Source organism: Erinaceus europaeus, chromosome 7 (assembly GCF_950295315.1).
Source record: "Erinaceus europaeus chromosome 7, mEriEur2.1, whole genome shotgun sequence".
Classification (NCBI taxonomy): domain Eukaryota; kingdom Metazoa; phylum Chordata; class Mammalia; order Eulipotyphla; family Erinaceidae; genus Erinaceus; species Erinaceus europaeus.
This window is the reverse complement of record NC_080168.1, coordinates 32,527,585-32,547,185: the sequence shown is the minus strand read 5'-3', so window position 1 is coordinate 32,547,185 and position 19,601 is coordinate 32,527,585. Positions and strand designations below refer to the sequence as shown.

The 19,601-nt window shown below is 41.6% G+C and overlaps 1 protein-coding gene across 1 annotated transcript in view; it reads left to right on the top strand.

Annotated features, from left to right (window-relative positions):
• The first annotated feature begins 14 nt into the window (after positions 1-14).
• KIAA2012 (KIAA2012 ortholog) overlaps positions 15-19,601 on the top strand; it is a 189,284-nt gene continuing 169,697 nt past the window's right edge. The window contains exons 1-2 of the mRNA XM_060194124.1: positions 15-211; positions 2,229-2,513. Of these exons, the coding sequence (XP_060050107.1) occupies positions 128-211; positions 2,229-2,513 (369 nt within the window). The 5' untranslated portion in view covers positions 15-127. The remainder of the gene's footprint in view (positions 212-2,228; positions 2,514-19,601) is intronic.

The window sequence follows — 19,601 nt, the reverse complement described above, 5'->3', positions numbered from 1 at the left end:
TAAAAGGTTCAGTGTTTGTGGACTTCTTGGGCTCACTGCTGAACTTAGGAAATGTGGAGGTGTGACCAGTTTTCAGTCTTCTAAACCAAGATGAACTGCCCTTGAGAAGGGTAGTCGGTGAGGAAACATGTTCACGCTCTCTCTCCTGAGCCGGGGACATGGAAAATTGGTGCAGAACAAACAGAAGTTAGAAGTCTATTTGGAACCAGAGGTGAGTCTTGAGAGCTGAATTAAGGCACATGGTGGGGAGGGGGGAGAAATGCTCTGTTTTTCCATGAAGAACTGAGTCATGTGTGTTTGAGTTTGTTTTGTTGGTGAGTTAGGAGGAGTGGGGCTAAGGTTTTGCGGTAACTCTTCCCTTCTCTGATGAAACTCAAGAAAATAAGATAGTTCATCTGACATACCAAGATCACCCTTAGGACCCTACCTTGCTCATGGTACACTAACTTAAAGTCTCGCTTCAGCTGCAAGAAGAATACAGATGGTCTAGAATGGTGATGGTTTGGTTCGAGAGAGACCAGAATTCCCACCTGAGTTCTAGGCAAGCTGAGGGCAGTTTGAGCTTTAGAAAGCCTGCTCTGTGGTTGAAATGCTGTGTTGTCCTCTTGCCATTTCAACTGCTTCCCTGAGCTTTCTGGAATTCAGCACAAAGGACTCATATTAATACAGGCCCCAATAAAAGTCCCATTTTAGAAGACTTTAAAGAGGTGGCAAAATTGCCTTGTTGCGGTGAAAATTCATTCCACTGAATCCTGCCAGGAGTAAGAAAGCCACTGGGGGTACTTTGAAAGCGTTTGGGTCACACAGAGATTCCCATTGTCATGGTGGTTTGTCGTGATATTTGACCTCTGCTTATTAACAGACCTATAAAGTTTCAAAGGACCTCTATGGCCAGTGGCATTTACTTACTTACAAGATATGTAACTATTTTATAGGCTCCTAAATAGCCAAATTAGGTAAGGTTACACAGCATCTGGAATGTATAGAAATTCTCCCTGTGTACAGCCCCAGTGGTGATTTGGAATGGTTTTCCCTATATAAGCTGTCAGCTACCCCAGGTCTAATTTCAAAGTTATCTGCTGCTCTTGATAATTCTGACATAGCAGAAAGCATTAACTGGCCTGTAACCCACACCCTCCCCTGTTTAGGCCCCCAGGCATAAGCGACTGTCCTGAAAGTTGTTTGGGTAAAATGGAATCCTGCTGGGCCAGCAAAATAGCTCCCTGGGATAGTGTGCGGCTTGGCCCTGGGCAGGACTCAGCTTTGAGCCCAATTCAGTGCTGTGGTTTATCTCCCTTTCTTTCTGCCTCTCTGTCTCACTCTTTTTTATAATTTTTTAAAAATATTTATTTATTTTCCCTTTTGTTGCCCTTGTTTTATTGTTATAGTTATTACTGTTGTTATTGATGTCATTGTAGTTGGATAGGACAGAGAGAAATGTAGACAGGAAGGGAAGACAGAGAGGGGGAGAGAAAGATAGACACCTGCAGACCTGCTTCACCCCCTGTGAAGTGACTCCCCTGAAGGTGGGGAGCCAGGGCCTCGAACCAGGATCCTTACACCGGTCCTTGTGCTTTGCACCACGTGCGCTTAACCCACTGTGCTACCGGTAGCCCGACCCGTCTCACTCTTTTTATGTGAAAAGGTTAGCTTTGGTGACTGGAGAAATGACTCAAGTGATAGAGCGTTAGGCTCATATGCCTGAGGGTCCCAGTTTAATCCCCAGCATCACATATACCAGAATGTGCTCTGCCTTCTTTCTCTCCTCTTTCTGTCTCATGTGAAACTCTCTCTTTCTCATATGTAACTAATAAAATAAATATTTTTTAAGTTAGCTTGTAGCAACAAAGCCCCAGAGATAACAAAATACTAATACTACTACTAATAATAATAAATACTACTACTAATAATAGTAGTAGTAAAATAAAATAAAATAAACTGCCCTGGGTCCTAGTAATTCTGAGATTTGGAAAACAAAATCATTTGCTAAGAAGAGTAGGTGATACCATGTGAGCAATGAAGAGAAACACAGTCACTTAAAGGGGGCAGGGTTAGAAAGCAAAATGGTTATGCAAAGAGGCTCCAAAGTCCCAAGTTCAATCCCCTGTACCACCATAAACCAGAGGTGAGCAGGGCTCTGGCAAAAAAAAAAAAAAAAGCAGTCACTTAAAATCTTGCACAAAGGCTACCGCAGTGGATCCTTCAGCGTGGTTTTTTCTCCAATGCAGGATTACTTGAACTGGAAATCCCCAGAAGATTATGTCCTGGTCAGCAAACCACAGAATGAGGGCAATGCCAGCCAGCACACGTGGAGCCTTTTTCTCCCCAAAACATTCAGCACTAGAAAAGGTGCCCTGATCCTCTATTCAGAAGGCTTAGCCATGTCAGCATGGGCCCCTGAAGAGAAGAGAAGAGTCCCCCGGCACCTCAAAAGCCACAGGAAGAGGCTAGACCTTGAACTGCATACACTACAGGACCTCAAAGAAGCCATCCTGGCCTATGGAAGGAGACAGGTAAGCAAAGCAGTGTCCCAATGCTTCAGTTCATGTCTGGAAATCTAGCTGTGGCTTTGGGAATAAATTCTTCTTTGAGACCCTCACGTACACATAACACCCTGGAGTGGGGTTGCACTCTGGTCCCTATCAACCACACATGATTGTCATAAGGTTTAAATGAAATTATGTAAGAGGGTTCCAGAAAGCACTCCGTACTCTAGCATCATTCCATGTCTTCCTTTCTCTGTTTGAATAACATGGTTCTTTCCTGTCATTCAACTTCCCAATCCAGGCCAGCAGGGGCTTCAGCAGAATGCTTGAGCTCCTGTCTCAATAATCACAAACACCATCATCATCCTGCTGGAGTCCTTGGCTTTGTGGAAACAAGAGGAAGAAAATTCTAAATATTTACCTTAAGGTCATCAGTATCTGCAGAATAAGTTGATGGCTTTTTCCATTCTTTCAACACTGTAGGAGAAAAATTCTGGGCTCCTTTTTTCTGACTCATACTTTGTAATGTATAATGATATGTACTTATGGCCCCTCACCGCACATATCAGTCCTTTGGCAGAGCCATGGGAGAGAATGGAAACATATATCACTTTATGAAAACTTAAGTTCCAGTCCGTGGATTGCTCCCTAGTTTACTTTTTTTTTTCTGCTGAGTTCACATTGTCCACAGGAGGGGAAAAAAGCATTAGCTTATCTCATAAGTCCTTCATGCACTAACTTTCTTTTTGTCATTATAGGGACTACTCCCCTTCCAAGTTGAGATTTTCACAGAGACAGAGGGAGAGAAGGAAAGACAGCAGAACACCAAAATTCCCTGCAGTACAGTGTGTGTGTGGGGGGGGGGGGGGTCGGGTTTAAACCAGGACTGTGCACTTGACAGATCAGGTGAACACTGTAGAACAAAATAGAACACGGTAGATTAAAAGACGAGGAAAAGTAACTTAAAAGGGATTTGGGGTTAAAGACAATGAACACCTTGAAAGAGAAAATCTTTGATACCTTCTGATTATGAGAACTGTAGACTGTCAAGCAACCCTGAGAATTATAATATCCAAGTGCTGGGAAGGTTTTCAGGAAACAAACTGTCTCATATATGAGGAGCACAAATTCACATGACATTTCTGGGAGTTATTTGGGACAAAGTTTTATAAGATTGCTACTCCTTGACCTAGCATTCTACTTTGAAGACTTTGCCTTAGGAAATAATCAGGGAAGTGCCCAGAGATTTATGTTCCAAGCATTTAGTACAGAATTATTTATTAATATAAGAAACTTGAAAATAATATAGGTTCCATAATGGGGCACTGAGTACACAGACTGAGGGAGAGCCAGGAGATGGCTCAGTGCTAAAGTACATATCTTCCATGCGTGAGGCCCTGGACTTAATTCTTGATACCACATGGGAGCACCAGTGTTAGCAGCAAGGACAAAAAGGGTTAGAATCCATGGATAGTGAAGTGCTGATTTGTGTGTGTGTGTGTGTGTCTGTGTGTGTGTGTGTGTGTGTGTGTGTGTGTGTGTGTCTGTGTGTGTGTGTGTGTGTGTGTGTGTAGAATAAAAAAACTGGACCAGGAGGCATCTCAGCAATGTCACAGATTCATTCCTCATTTCCACATTAAAAAATTTAAATTAAATCAGTTATAATACAGTCATAACTGACTTTGGGTCAGGCAATAATGTCAAGAATGACATTCAGGGTAGTTGTAGGTAGGTTACAAAGAAGTGATCACACAATAAAAATATCAATGTTCATTAACATTTTTTAGTATTTACTATATTCCTGCTACTGTGTTAACTACATCCCATGTATAATGCATTTGTAATTTCTATCAAGCCTGAGGGCAGGTCTTATTATTACCCTATTTTATTGATTTTTTATATTATTTTTAATTTAATTTATTTATTTACTTTTGCCTCCAGGGTTATCACTATGGCTCGGTGCCAGCACTATGAATCTACTGTTCCTGATGGCCATTTTTTCCATTTTCTTACTGGATAGCACAGAGAGAAATTGAGAGGAGTCAGGAGGGGGAAATAGAAATGGAGAGGGAAAGACAGACACCTGCAGACCTCTGCACCACTTGCAAAGCTTCCCCCCTGCAAGTGTGGAGCAGGAACTCAAACCCAGATCCTTGCTCGGGTCCTTGCACTTAGTACTAAATGTACTTAACCATGTGCAACAATACCTGGACCCTTCCCATCTAATTTTTAAATATTTATTTACAACCAGAGAATCACTCTGGCGTATGTGATGAGAAGAATCAAATTCAGGAGCTCATGTTTGTAAATCCAGCATTTTAGCTACCTCCCAGGCCAGTTATTCTGTTTTAAAGGTAAGAAAATCAAAGCAGTTTGAGCAATCTACTCAAGGTTATATAAGTGCATAGTTAATTGTCCCTCATTCAAAACCATGCAGCATAGAAATCACTGTCTTCCTGGGAGGCGGGGCTACAAGCAGCAGCAGATCTGTTTCTCTCCTCTCCCGGATCAACTAGGAATACCAAAGGAGACCACCTGGAACTGAAACAAGACAGGACTAGACGACTACAGGAACCCACCAAATCACCAGTCAGTGCAAACAAGTGGCTGGTGACAGAGAGGAGCCTAGGGAGAGAATAAGTGGCTGGTAACAGTCCAACGGTCTATCAGTTGAGACAACACCTCCAGTCTGTCCCACCAACAAGGGGACAGCTGAAGGGAGGAGAGGACTCCCCGGAGACTCACCAAGTGCAACTCTGAGTCTCCATTGCTATTGCCCTCAGAATCTGGAGTAGCGGCAGGGAGGGACACCGGGGGACAGAGATCTCACCAGGAAACTCAGGAGAAGACCTATACCTCGGTGGCATAGCTGTGGGGCTGTGAAAGTCTCTTTGCATAACCACCGGACTATCTCTGCCACACCCTGCCTTATCTTTTGGTTAGGAGTCAGTGATTAAGTTAGAAGCCCTCAGGCTCCCATAGCCTACAGAGAAGAAAAAAAAAAAAAGAGGCTTTTAAATCACTGAGCTCCAACTCAGGGATTAAAATACTATTGAAACAACTGTTAACTTCCACCACTGTGAACCCTTTAATTACCTTACTTAGACACAAGTCAATCCAGGAAATAGTGATCAGTAATTTGAAAAGTACTAAGAGAGGGAACTCATAACATAATATATAAAATGGGTAAACCAACAAGAAGAAATATTGGAGAAATGAACCAGGACAACAGTCCAGCTAAAAGCCCCCCAAAGGGTGAAGCACAAAATAACGAGTTCAACATCCAAATATTAGCTAAGGAAATAATCCCATGAGTGAGTAAAGAGTTTGAAAGAATTGTAATCAGAAATACAGGAACAACAAATGAGACTCTGGAAGAAAACACTATCTCAAGGTTATTAGAGAGCTCAACAGTATACTTCTTAACAACCTCTGGGTCAAAGAGGAAATCAAGGAAGATATCAAATATTTCGAGACTTCAATGAAAATGAAGACAGAAGCTATCAAAATATTTGGGACACAGCTAAGGCAGTACTGAGAGGGAAGTTCATAGCTATACAAGCACACATTAGAAAACAAGAAAAAGCACAAATAAACAGCCTGATGGCACATTTTAAAGACCTAGAAGAAGAAGAACAAAGGAACCCAAAGCGACCAGAAGGACAGAAATCACTAAAGTTAGGGCAGAAATCAATTACATTGAGAATAAGAAAACCATACAAAAGATCAATGAAAGTAAATGTTGGTTCTTCGAAAGAGTGAACAAAATCAACAAACCTTTAGCCAGACTCACAAAACAAAAAGGGAGAAGACCCAAATAAATCGGATAGTAAATGAAAGAGGAGATATCACAACAGACACTGCAGAAATTCAACATATCATGCGAGGCTTCTATGAACAACTATATGCCACCAAGATAGAGAACCTGGAAGAAATGGACGATTTCCTAGATATCTACCAACTTCCAAAACTAAGTAAAGAGGAAGTGGATAACATGAACAGGCTCATCACAGCTAATCAAAAATCTCCCCAAAAATAAAAGTCCGGGACCAGATGGTTTTACAAATGAATTCTACAAAACCTTCAAATAAGAACTAATACCTCTACTTTTAAAAGTCTTCCAGAAGATTGAAGACACTGGAATATTCCTTGCCAGCTTCTATGAAGCCAACATAACCCTGATACCAAAAGCAGACAGGAACACAACCAAAAAGGAAAACTACAGAACAATATCTCTGATGAACATAGATGTGAAAATATTGAACAAAATTCTAGCCAACTGGATACAGCAGTATATTAAAAAGATTGTTCATCATGACCAAGTGGGGTTTATCCCAGGCATACAAGGTTGGTTTAGTGTACATAAAGCAATCAATGTGATCCACCACATCAACAAAAGCAAGACCAAAAACCACATGGTCATATCAATAGATGCAGAGAAAGCCTTTGACAAAATACAACATCCCTTTATGATCAAAACACTACAAAAAATGGGAATAGATGGAAAATTCCTGAAGATAGTGGAGTCTATATATAGCAAACCTACAGCCAACATCATACTCAATGGTGAAAAACTGGAAGCATTTTCCCTCAGATCAGGTACTAGACAGGGCTGCCCACTATTACCATTACTATTCAACATAGTGTTGGAAAGTTGTTGCCATAGCAATCAGGCAGGAGCAAGGAATTAAAGGCATACAGATTGGAAGAGAAGAAGTCAAACTCTCCTTATTTGCAGATGACATGATAGTATACATGGAAAAACCTAAGGAATCCAGCAAGAAGCTTTTGGAAATCATCAGGCAATACAGTAAGGTATCGGGCTATAAAATTAACATTCAAAAGTCAGTGGCATTCCTCTATGCAAACACTAAATTAGAGGAAATTGAAATCCAGAAATCAATTCCTTTTACTATAGCAACAAAAACAATAAAATATCTAGGAGTAAACCTAACCAAAGAAGTGAAAGACTTGTATACTGAAAATTATGAGTCACTACTCAAAGAAATTGAAAAAGACACAAAGAAGTGGAAAGATATTCCATGTTCATGGGTTGGAAGAATTAACATCATCAAAATGAATATATTACCCAGAGCCATCTACAAATTTAATGCTATCCCCATCAAGATTCCAAGCACATTTTTTAGGAGAATAGAACAAATGCTACAAATGTTTATCTGGAACCAGAAAAGACCTAGAATTGCCATAACAATCTTGAGGAAAAAGAACAGAACTGGAGGCATCACACTCCCAGATCTCAGATTGTATTATAGGGCCATTGTCATCAAAACTGCTTGGTACTGGAACATGAATAGACACACTGACCAGTGGAACAGAATTGAGAGCCCAGAAATGAGGCCCCACACTTATCTAATCTTTGACAAAGGGGCCCAGACTATTCAATGGGGAAAGCAGAGTCTCTTCAACAAATGGTGTTGGAGACAATGGGTTGAAACATGCAGAAGAATGAAACTGAACCACTGTATTTCACCAAATACAAAAGTAAATTCCAAGTGGATCAAGGACTTGGATGTTAGACCACAAACTATCAGATACTTAGAGGAAAATATTGGCAGAACTCTTTTCCGCATAAATTTTAAAGACATTTTCAATGAAACAAATCCAATTACAAAGAAGACTAAGGCAAGTATAAACCTATGGGACTACATCAAATTAAAAAGCTTCTTCACAGCAAAAGAAACCACTACCCAAACCAAGAGACCCCTCACAGAATGGGAGAAAATCTTTACATGTCATACATCAGATAAGAGTTTAATAAGCAACATATATAAAGAGCTTTCCAGACTCAACAAGACAACAAATAACCCCATCCAAAAATGGGGGGAGGACATGGACAGAATATTCACCACAGAAGAGATCCAAAAGGTTGAGAAACACATGAAAAAATGCTCCAAGTCTCTCATTGTCAGAGAAATGCAAATAAAGACAACAATGAGATACCACTTCACTCCTGTGAGAATGTCATACATCAGAAAAGGTAACAGCAGCAAATGCTGGAGAGGGTGTGGGGTCAAAGGAACCCTCCCACACTGCTGATGGGAATGTCATGGGTCCAACCTCTGTGGAGAACAGTCTGGAGAACACTCAGAAGGCTAGAAATGGACCTACCCTATGATCCTGCAATTCCTCTCCTGGGGATAGATCCTAAGGAACCCAACACACTATTCAAAAAGATCTGTGTACACATATGTTCTTGGCAGCACAATTTGTAATAGCAAAAACCTGGAAGCAACCCAGGTGTCCAACAACAGATGAGTGGCTGAGCAAGTTGTAGTATATATACACAGTGGAATACTACTCAGCTGTAAAAAAAATGGTGACTTCACCATTTTCAGCCGATGTTGGATGGACCTTGAAAAAATCATGTTGAGTGAAATAAGTCAGAAGCAGAAGGATGAATATGGGATGATCTCACTCTCAGGCCAAAGTTGAAAAACAAGATCAGAAAAGAAAACACAAGTAGAACCTGAAATGGAATTGGCGTATCGCACCAAAGTGAGAATACAGGTCCAAGAAGGATTCAGAGGACCTAGTGGGGGTTGTATTGTTATATGGGAAACTGGCGAATGTTATGCACGTAAAAACTATTGTACTTACTGTTGAATGTAAAACATTAATTCCCCAATTAAAAAAAAATCAGAAAAGAAAAAAATAATATAAATAAATAAATTTAAAAAAAGAAATCATTGCCTTCCTAATGCAGTCTTAACTTAAATAATTTAATCATAAACATCAAAATTTGATTATTAATGAGAGAGACAGCATGATGCTTATGCAAAAAGTCTCTCATGCTTAAGGCTCCAAAGTTCCTGGTTGAACCCCCAGCACCACCAAAAGCCAGAGCTGAGTGGTGCTCTAGGAAAAAAAAAAATTTGATCATGGGTGGTGGGATTATGTCACATTTTTATTTATACATGTCTTTTCATCAAATATTTTTTCACTCATGGAACTTTTCTAATAAAACTTTAGTTTTTATTAAAAATGATTTTATAGGAAGATAACAGTGAAAGGGAAAAAGAGGAGAACCCAAGTGGAACGAGGGAGGAAGTAGAATAAACAAGTCTATAGATCAAACCCACCACTCTACTGCTTACTCCTCAGAGTTAGTTTGGCTTTGTCCAAACAGTACAGTTTAAGAGTGAAAAAGCGCAGGCCTGGTGGCAGCAGCACAACGAACCAAGCCCACAAGGGCAAAGAACCGAGACCGGCATGTGCATCCAGGTTCAATCCCCTGGCTCTCCACCAGAAGGGGGGTCGCTTCACAGGCAGTGACACAGGTCTGCAGGTGTCTTTCTTTCCCCCTCTGTCTTCCCCTCCTCTCTCGATTTCTCTTTCACTCTCAATTTCTAACTTTATCTATCAAATAATAAAATAAAAAGATTAAAAAATTTTAAAGAATGAAAAAACATTACCATCCAGGATAGAGGAGATAGCACAGTGGTTTGTGCACCAGACTTTTCATATCTAAAAGTCCCAGATTCAATCCCGGGACGATCCGACGCTAGAACTGGTCTCTCTAGATCTCTTTCTCATTAATAGAAAATATTGAAATACAACAGTACATCTTCAACTATAATCTTACTAAGCCTGAAACAAAAACAAACAATATATTGTGCTTTTTTTTTTTTTTTTTGCCTCCAGGGTTATTGCTGGGGCTCGGTGCCTGCACCATGAATCCACTGCTCCTGGAGGCTATTTTTTTCACTTTTGTTGCCCTAGTTGTTTTTTATCATTGTTGTGGTTATTTACATTGTTGTTGTTGTTATTGATGTTGTTGTTGTTGGATAGCACTGAGAGAAATGGAGAGAGGAGGGGGAGACAGAGAAGGGGCGAGAAAGATAGACACCTGCAGACCTGCTTCACCGCCTGTGAAGTGACTCTCCTGCAGGTGGGGAGCCGGGAGCTGAAGGCTTGAACTGGGATCCTTATGCCGATCCTTGCGCTTTGTGCCATGTGTGCTTAACCTGTTGCGCTACCACGCAACCCCCACTGTTTTTATTTATTTGCTTGTTTTATTTAATTTATTGGGGGATTAAAATACATTGTTTTTAAGTTACATTTCAAGTAAAAGAGCCAAAAAAGAGACAAGGGGGAAAGAGACTTCTTTGCTACTTGCTACATCAGGAAACCTAGATAAGGCAGACTCCACTGAGACCTTCGGGAGTTGAGCAGTCTTTGGGGGAACCAGCTAGATCTTAAAGCATCTCATTTCATCTCTAGTTCTACATATGGATCTAAAGACATGCATACAGGTCTTTACACAGAATCTTTAACTTTCTTAATGATGCAGCTTTAATGAGTAAAATACAATTTAAGTCAAGATTAGATGTCAGTTCTCACTTGTCTGGATATATATAGGATTTTTAATATATATATTAAACAGACAGAAGGAAACACTACTCAAAGTGTTGCAAGGTTAGAATTATATCACCATCCATCCTCAGAGTGTCTTTTTATCTTTCAAACCTAAACTCTATACTCATTAAACAATAATTTCCTAACCCCCTCCCACCATTCTACTTTTGCCTCAGTTAATTTGACGACTTAGTACCACATATGAGTGAATTCTATAGCAGTTAACTGTGACAGCTTATTCTTAAGTATTGTGCATATTTCATTTGGTATAATGTCTTTAAGTTTCACACATGTTGTAACATGCATCAGCATTTCCTTTTGTTTTTAAGACTAATTAATAGCTCCCTGCATGTATGCACCACATTCTGCTTATCCAATCACTGACTGATGGGCTCTGAAATTGCTACCATATTTTAGCTGTTGTGATTAATGCTATTGTAAACACTGGTATACAAATATCTGTTTATGTCTCTGCTTCAATTACTTTGAGTATATGGCCAGAAGTAGAATTTCTATACCATGGTAATTCTGTCTAATATTTAAGGATTGCCACCCTGTTTTCCAAAGTAAAGACTGCATCATGTTACATTCCCATCAGCAATGCACCAAGGCCCCAATTTCTCCATATCCTCACCAACACTGTCATTTTCTATTTTCTGTTCTCAATAATAGTCATCTTAGTGGATATGAGGTTGTATCTAAGTGTGGTTTTCATTTGCATTTCCCTGATGACAAATAAGACGGAGCATCTTTTTATGTACTTGTTGGTCATTTGGACAGTGAGGTCTACTTAAAGTTGTTTTTTTTTTTCTTCTCATTTGAAAAAAAATCAGGTTGTTTCTGTATTGTTTATATGTTTTGATATGTCATAAAGGTTCTCTACATATAAAACTTAACAAATATTTTCTCCTGTGCTGTGGGGTGCCTTGATACACAAAAGTTTTCAATTTTCAATCCTGCATGCATGCCTTTTTATGTTTGTTGCCTATTGTTTTACTATCCTAGTCAAGAAATCATAGACAAATGCAGTGTTGTAAAGCTTTCACACTTTTGCTTTCTTCTAAGAGTTTTATAGTTTAAGTTTGTATCATTTTCTTTGCACACTAAGTTTCTACTTATATCATCAACATCTAACATAGAGACAAACCAAGACACAGGAGGCTCAAGGGTTCAAGGACAAACACCCCTTCTCCCAGTCACACACCTCATGAGGATAAGCCTAGAATTAAGGTCCAGGCAAACTGAGTAAGCTCTTATAGGAACTGGGACTTAGTTTTTATTGTTTTCAACTCTAGTTGTTGTACCTTTGCTTTTGTGACAAACCGCTAGTCAAACCTTTGATGACAAATTATGATCTGAATTGTGCCCTGTAGCGACACTGCAACTACATAAAAATGTAGGCCACTTCATGGGTCTCTTCTTGATGGACTCATACCCAAGAGAATGTGGTCACCAAATGCATTTGGGAGAGATGGTACAAGCTGTGCAATTCAGAAGTTAAGGCTGCAGAGAAAGGAACTGGCTTCGGACCATGTTGTTTGCATGAGGCTGGTTGACTAAAGTCAGACTGAGGCTGAGGAAGACCTCTAGGCACAATAGCAAGTGACTACACACTTCTCTCCTCCCACCCTGTCCCCACACTGACTCCACTCACACTCACCTGCCAGCCCTTAAGACTGATTCTACTCACACCTGCGCAGGTGTAATAACTTTTCTTCTAGCATTTGCCCTTCTTCCGTAGCCAGTCAACAGCGTCAGGTTGAGCCTGATGTAAAGTTTCGAGACCTCCTTTGAATCTGGAGAGGTGGCAGTCATTGACTATGTGGGTCATAGTCTGTCTGTAGCCACAGGGGCAGTTCGGGTCGTCTCTGGCTCCCCAGCGGTGGAACATAGCGGCGCACCGGCCATCGCCTGTTCGATAGCTATTGGGGAGGGCCCAATCATAACGTGCTAGGTCAAAGCCAGGTTGACGCTTGCAGGGGTCTGTGATGAGGTGTTTGTTCTTTACCTCAGCTGACTGCCAACTCTGTTTCCAAGAGTCTGGAACAGAGAAGTTCAGTGTAGGCGTAGGGGACCAGATTGGGTGACGAGACGTCAAGCGTTGGACAGGGTGGGCGAAGATATCTGCGTATATTGGCAGGTCCGGTCGAGCGTAGACATGGGAAATGAACTTAGATGATGCCGCATCCCGACGAATATCTGGTGGGGCGATGTTGCTAAGAACTGGCAGCCATGGAACCGGGGTGGAACGGATGGTTCCAGAAATTATCCTCATGGAGGAATATAATTTGGAATCGACCAAGTGGACATGGGGGCTACGGAACCATACTGGGGCACAGTATTCTGCAGTGGAATAGCATAATGCCCCATGAGGAGCTGGCCAGTCTTGCAATGATGTTATTCCTCGTGCCCACCTTTGCTGCAGTTTTTATGAGATGTTCGTGAAATGATAGAGTGCGATCGAGAGTAACAATGAGCAGCCACACTCTGTTACAATGCCTGGGCTTTACCAGAGCACAATGACCCTAGCAAGCCCAACTGGAGGCAAGAGGGGCCACTCCCCTGCACCTGTCCACATCCCCTCACTGGCTGTCATGCCCATCCCACCCCAGTGTTGGCAAGAGAGAATGGAAGAAGCTGGTGCAGGCTGTGCTGCCACCTAGTAGGTATGGGGTGGCAGAGTGCCCAAGAATCAAGAAAGGCCTGAGCACCATCTTCACAGAGTGGTCCAGGTCTGTGTGTCAAAGTTGATGGAGGTGTAAGGAGAGAAGTGCAGAAATCCTGGGGCTGGCAGGCAAAGTGTTCTGCTATTGGACCCCACCCACTTCTCCAGGTACATTTCCAGCTTAGAGCCACACCTGTCTAATTAGCCTGACTTTCTTCTGTTTGCTCCCCTCTGGGTCTTTACTCACCTATGCCCAGCTCTTGCTCCACTTATCTGTAAGACTCAGTTCCAACTCTGCCTTCAAGGCTCCAATTTAGGTTTTCTCAGCAAGACACATTCACAATTCCTTAAACTTTAACAGCATATTAATAAGTCTAGCAGCTCCTGTTATACAAAGCTGCCTTGTATCAAGTGTCACCCAGGAGCTAACCTGTCTTCCTTGACTAGAACCCCTTGGTAGGTAGAGGCTATTCTCCTACCACCCTGGATGTTTGCCCAACAACTCCCTTTTTTAAATTTTTTAAAATTATCTTTATGTATTTATTGGATAGTGACAGTCAGAAACCAAAAGAGAAGGGAGACACCTGCAGTCCTGCTTCACCATTAGCAAAGCTTTCCCTCTGCAAGTGGGAACTGGGGGCTTGAACCCGGGTCCTTGTGCATTGTAGCATGTGCACTCAACCAGGTGTGCACCACCCAGCCCTTCCCCCCCAACACACACACCACAACACACACCCCGCAACAGCCCCTTTGCATAGGAGCCTTGTGGGCACTGGGGAGGCCAGGAACAAGTTCCTTGTTGAAGGAAGCACTCACGGTGGAGTGCAGGCAACATGCCACTCTGTGCACACCAACTCCCCATTTCAGAAGAAACCAGCAGCTGGGACTGATCTGCAAAGACAAGGCGAGAATGAGCAGTCTGCAACCACCCACAGCCAGCCCCCTGCTGTCACTTACTTCTCTGTTCCAGAAACCCCCCTGCTGTCTCCTTTCTGTCTTCTTCTGTGTTTTCAGAATAATTCTCAGGAGGGTGGCTAAAGGTCAAGGATAATTTCGGGGAGAAATGGAAAAATATGCATGAGAAGAGGTTGTATGGAACAAAAATTTCACACACACACACACACACACACTAACCTAAGCACTGCTCAGCTCTGGCTTATGGTGATGCTGGAGATAAAACCTGGGACCTTTGGCACCTCAGGCATGAAAGTCTTTCTGCATAACCACTATGCTATCTCCCTACTTCAAGATTTTTTTTTACATATTTTGCTTCTGTAAATACAATTTAATCTGTAACTATAATTTAGAATCTATAATATAACCCAAGTTTTGACTTTATAGAAAAAACAAAGCAATCTTCAATCCTATACCTAACACTTATACAGCTACTACTAGAACCTTAATGCATTTTATTACAGTCTTATTCATATATAAGGTAAACATCTGTAGGATTGTACTTATACTGTACATTCTCTTTCGCCACTTGCTTTTCATCCACCTAATAGGTTGTTCTTCATGTCGTAGATAAGCAAGTAGATGTAGCTCTGATTTGACTCCTTGGTAGCCTTAAACACATCCTGGGCATCCTTTAGTGTTTCAGTGTTAGTTGGTTGGTTCGCTTTTACCACTAAAGTTATCCTTAGGGCTTGGTGCCTGCATGATGACTCCAATATTCCCAGTGTTTTGCTTTTGTTTGTTTGTTTTTAACTTATTTATTTATTAGAGACAGAGAGAAATTTAGAAGGAAGGGGAAGATTGAGAGGAAAAGAGAAGGAGAGACACCACTCATGAAGCTTTCCCCCTTGCATTTGGGAACCTGAATCTTCACACACAGTGAAGTATGTGCTCTACTGGGTACATCACTGCCAAGCCTCTCAGTCCTTCAGTTTATCCAATCAGATACAAAGTGTATTAACTGACTTCATAAGCATACACTGAGAAACCACTAAAAGAAGTAAGAAAACTAGTTTAAATTTGTTGTGGTCTATATACACAATGGAACACTTCTTAGCTATTAAAAATGGTTATTTTACCTTCTTCATCTCATCTTGGATGGAGCTTGAAGAAATCATGTTAAGTGAAATAAGTCAGAAACAGAAGGATGAATATGGGATGATCTCACTCACAGGCAGAAGTTAAAAAAACAAGATCATAAGGGAAAACACTAGACAGAACCCAGACTGGAGTTGGTGTATTACACCAAAGTAATTCTGGAGGTGGGGGGGAGGTTTCAGGTCCTGGAACATGATGAAAGAGGAAGATCTTGTGAGGATTGAATTGTCATGCGCAAAACTGGGAAATGTTATGTATATACAAACTATTGTGTTTTGCTGTCAACTGTAAACCATTAATCCCCCAATGAAGTAATTAAAAAAAAAAACTTAAAGACTACGGAAAGCAGAATAAGGCCTCCCTCCCCCACCCCACCCTTACCCATACCCCATTCCACACACACACACTGCCCAAAGATGCCTGTCTACATTCTAATTCCTGGAAGCTATGAATATAGGAGAAATTAAGGCTGCAGATGGAATTAAAGTTGCTAGTCACCAGACCCGCAGATAGTGAACTTATGCTGCATTTTCTAGGCAGTCCAATGTACTCATATCTGTTTCTGAAAGTGGAAGAAAATACCAGGAGAGCCACAGAGAGATTGAAACATGAGAAGACTAAGTCCAGTGTTGCTGGCTTTGAGAATGGAGAAAGGGTGTCACACACCAAGGAATGTAGTTAGCCTCTGGGCAGGGGTGGGAGGGGGTGGGGGACTCTAGAGCCTTCAGAGAGAACTCGGCCCTGTCAACACCTTGGTTTCAGCCTATGGGATCCTTTTTAAATTTGCTGATGTTACAAATCCACTGCTCCTGGAAGCCACTTTTTCTTTTATTTCTTTTTTCTTTTTGTTTTTATTTAGTAAGAAAGAGAGAAATCAAGAAAGAAGGGGAAGATTGGGAGAGAGATAAACACCTGCAGACCTGTTTCACTATTTTTGAAACTTTCCCCACCTTGCAGGTTGGACACTGGGGTTCAAACCCAGGTCTTTGAGCATGGTAATGTGTGTTCAACCAGGTGCACTACATCCTGCGCTCTACTTTACTAATTCCTAGACAGAGGAATCAACTGAGTGGTGACTCGTGCTTTCTTACATCTGTGACTCTCCTAGTTACTCTATTTGTTAAAGTAATGTTATTTTTTAAATTAATTTTATTTACTTATTGGATAGAAACAGCCAGAAATCAAGAGGAAAGGGGGTAATAGAAAGAGAGAGAGACAGAGAGACACCTGCAGCCCTGCCTCACCACTCATGAAGCTTTCCCCTTGCTGGTGGAGACCAGGGACTTGAATTCGGGTCCTTACACACTATAATGTAATAATTTATGGCGCCCAGCCCCATAAATTATTTATTCTTTACCATTTGTTTTGTTCATTCCCTTTCCTCCAGTACCTACACTAGTACTTGCTGTATTTGAGGTGTCGAGTAAGTGAATGAATGAATGTTTTGCAAACCTGTTTTTCTTTTTCCAGAAGAGAGAATCCTTCCTCTTAGGGACTTTGGGTTCCCAGTCCTCTCTCAGGCCAAAATAGAGTCTCTGGAGGTCCTAGTCCTCAGCTCCAGCTCTGTGGCATTTCTGCCTCCTAAAATATTAGAGTGGGAACAGCCCACAGGTCTGATCATCTGCCCAGCAGAAAAGGACTCAAAGTCTCAGCCCAATCCTCCCCCACCCCAATTAAGAATATTGGATATTTCCACCTCATTCTTTTCTATTTCCAGGGGCTTGAATCCAGGTCCTTGTACATGGTGATGTATGTACTCAATCAGTTGCACCTCCCAACCCCTTCTGATCTGATCTTTTCTTTTCTCTTCTCTTCTTTTTTTTTTTTTAAATTTTATTTATATAAGGAAACATTGACAAAACCATAGGATAAGAGGGGTACAACTCCACACAATTTCCATCACCAGAACTCTGTATCCCATCCCCTCCCCTGACAGCTTTCCTATTCTTTATCCCTCTGGGAGTATGGACCCAGGGTCATTATGGGGTGCAGAAGGTGGAAGGTCTGGCTTCTGTAATTGCTTCTCTGCTGAACATGGGTGTTGACAGGTCAATCTATACTCCCAGCCTGTCTCTCTCTTTCCCTAGTGGGGTGGGGCTCTGGGGAAGCAGGGCTCCAGGACACATTGGTGGGGTTCTCTGTCCAGGGAAGTCTGGTCAGCATCATGCTAGCATCTGGAAACTGGTGGCAGTGATTTGGTGGGCTCCTGAAGTCGTTCTAGTCCTGTCTTGTTGCAGTCTCAATCCTTTGGTATTCCTAGTTGACCTGGAAGAGAAGAGGAGAGAAACACAGCTGCTGCTGTTCCGTAGCCCAGCCTCCAAAAGTCCTCTCTTTTTCTTTTCTTTTCTAACAATAAACCTTCCTTGCCTCAGCCTAAAGACTTATTGATGAGACTAGTGATTACCTTATAGGTAGGAGACACTAACTAGGAAATGACATGAGATAAGAATAAACAGGAGGGGGTTGGGCAATAGTGCAGTGGGTTAAGCACACATGGCGCCAAGGATCCTGGTTCGAGCCCCCGGCTCCCCACCTGCAGGGGAGTTGCTTCACAGGCAGTGAAGCAGGTCTGCAGGTGTCTGTCTTTCTCTCCCCCTCTCTGTCTCCCCTCCTCTCTTGATTTCTCTCTGTTCTATCCAACAACAGCTATTATGGCAATAATAATAATGACAACAACAAGGGCAACAGAGTGGGGAAAATGGCCTCCAGGAGCAGTGAATTTGTAGTGCAGGCACCAAGCCCCAACAATAACCCTAGAGGCAAAAAAGAAAAAAAAATATGAAGAAGAATAAACAAGAAACCCAGCAAATGGGAAAAGATATTTGTACACTACACATCAGACAGGCAGTTGATATCAAACATCTATGAAGAACTCATACAGCACACCCTGATTTTTAAAAAAAAGTGGGCAGAATATATAAATAGAAATTTCTCTAAAGAAGAGTTATACATGGCCCATAGACATATGTGGAAATGCTCCAGTTCATCAGAGAATCCTTAAACAAATGCAATTGGAAATACCATATGACCCAGCAATTCCACTCCTAGGCATTTACCCAAAATATATAGTAACACTGATTTTAAGGGAATATGCAACCCCCCATGTTCATGGCAGCTTTATTCACAATAGCAAAAACTTGGAAACAATTAAAATACCTTCAACAGATGACTAGATTCAAACCCCTGTCTGCATGTAATTCTATAATATAAAAATAAATAAATAAGAGAAAAAATAGATGGCATATATTCAATGGAATATTACTTGGCAATACAAAAAATGATGTTGTGTCCTTTGGGATAAAGCGGATGGAATTGGAGTGAAGCAAGCAAGGAGGTAAAGAACCACTACAGAATGGTTTCATTCATTGGTGAAATATAGAGAAATGAATATATGAATGTGGAAAAAAAATGTCAACCTATATCTACGACTGTGGGAGAACTATACTGGTTATTTATTGGGGGGAATAAGGGTACAGACCTTTGGTGATGGGAGTGGTGAGAAAAAATAAGGAGATATAGTGATGATATTACCCACAAGATTCTTCAGTATTAATTGTATTTTCGCAGTGATTTTTTTGAAACATAAAAACTGCCGGGCTAGCTTCATAGGCGGGAGAGATGGATCCAGGAACCAGGCTCCTGGAGGTAGCAACACAGATTCAGGCGGGAGCTCCAGAGTCAGGTGTGAGCACAGAGGGTTAAGCCACGTGGCGCCAAACCACAATGGCCACCTCCCACTCTGCACGCATCCCTTCTCCAGGTCGGGAAGCCAAAGAGAAAAAAGAAGGAAACCAGGAACAGAAGTGGGTGTTATTGGATAAAACCAAAAGTGGCAAGGAAAGATGGCTAGGAAAGGGGGTGGAGAAAAGAAAAAGGCATACTAGGAACTTTCTTAGCTACCGTTGCTACGGTTTTAGCTGGCGGGAATAATGTACCCTGCAGGCAGGGCCGGTCTCAAGGTAGAAAGAAGATAGATCAGGCAAAACAATGATTATGTAAATAGGCCATAGTGTCAGCAATGG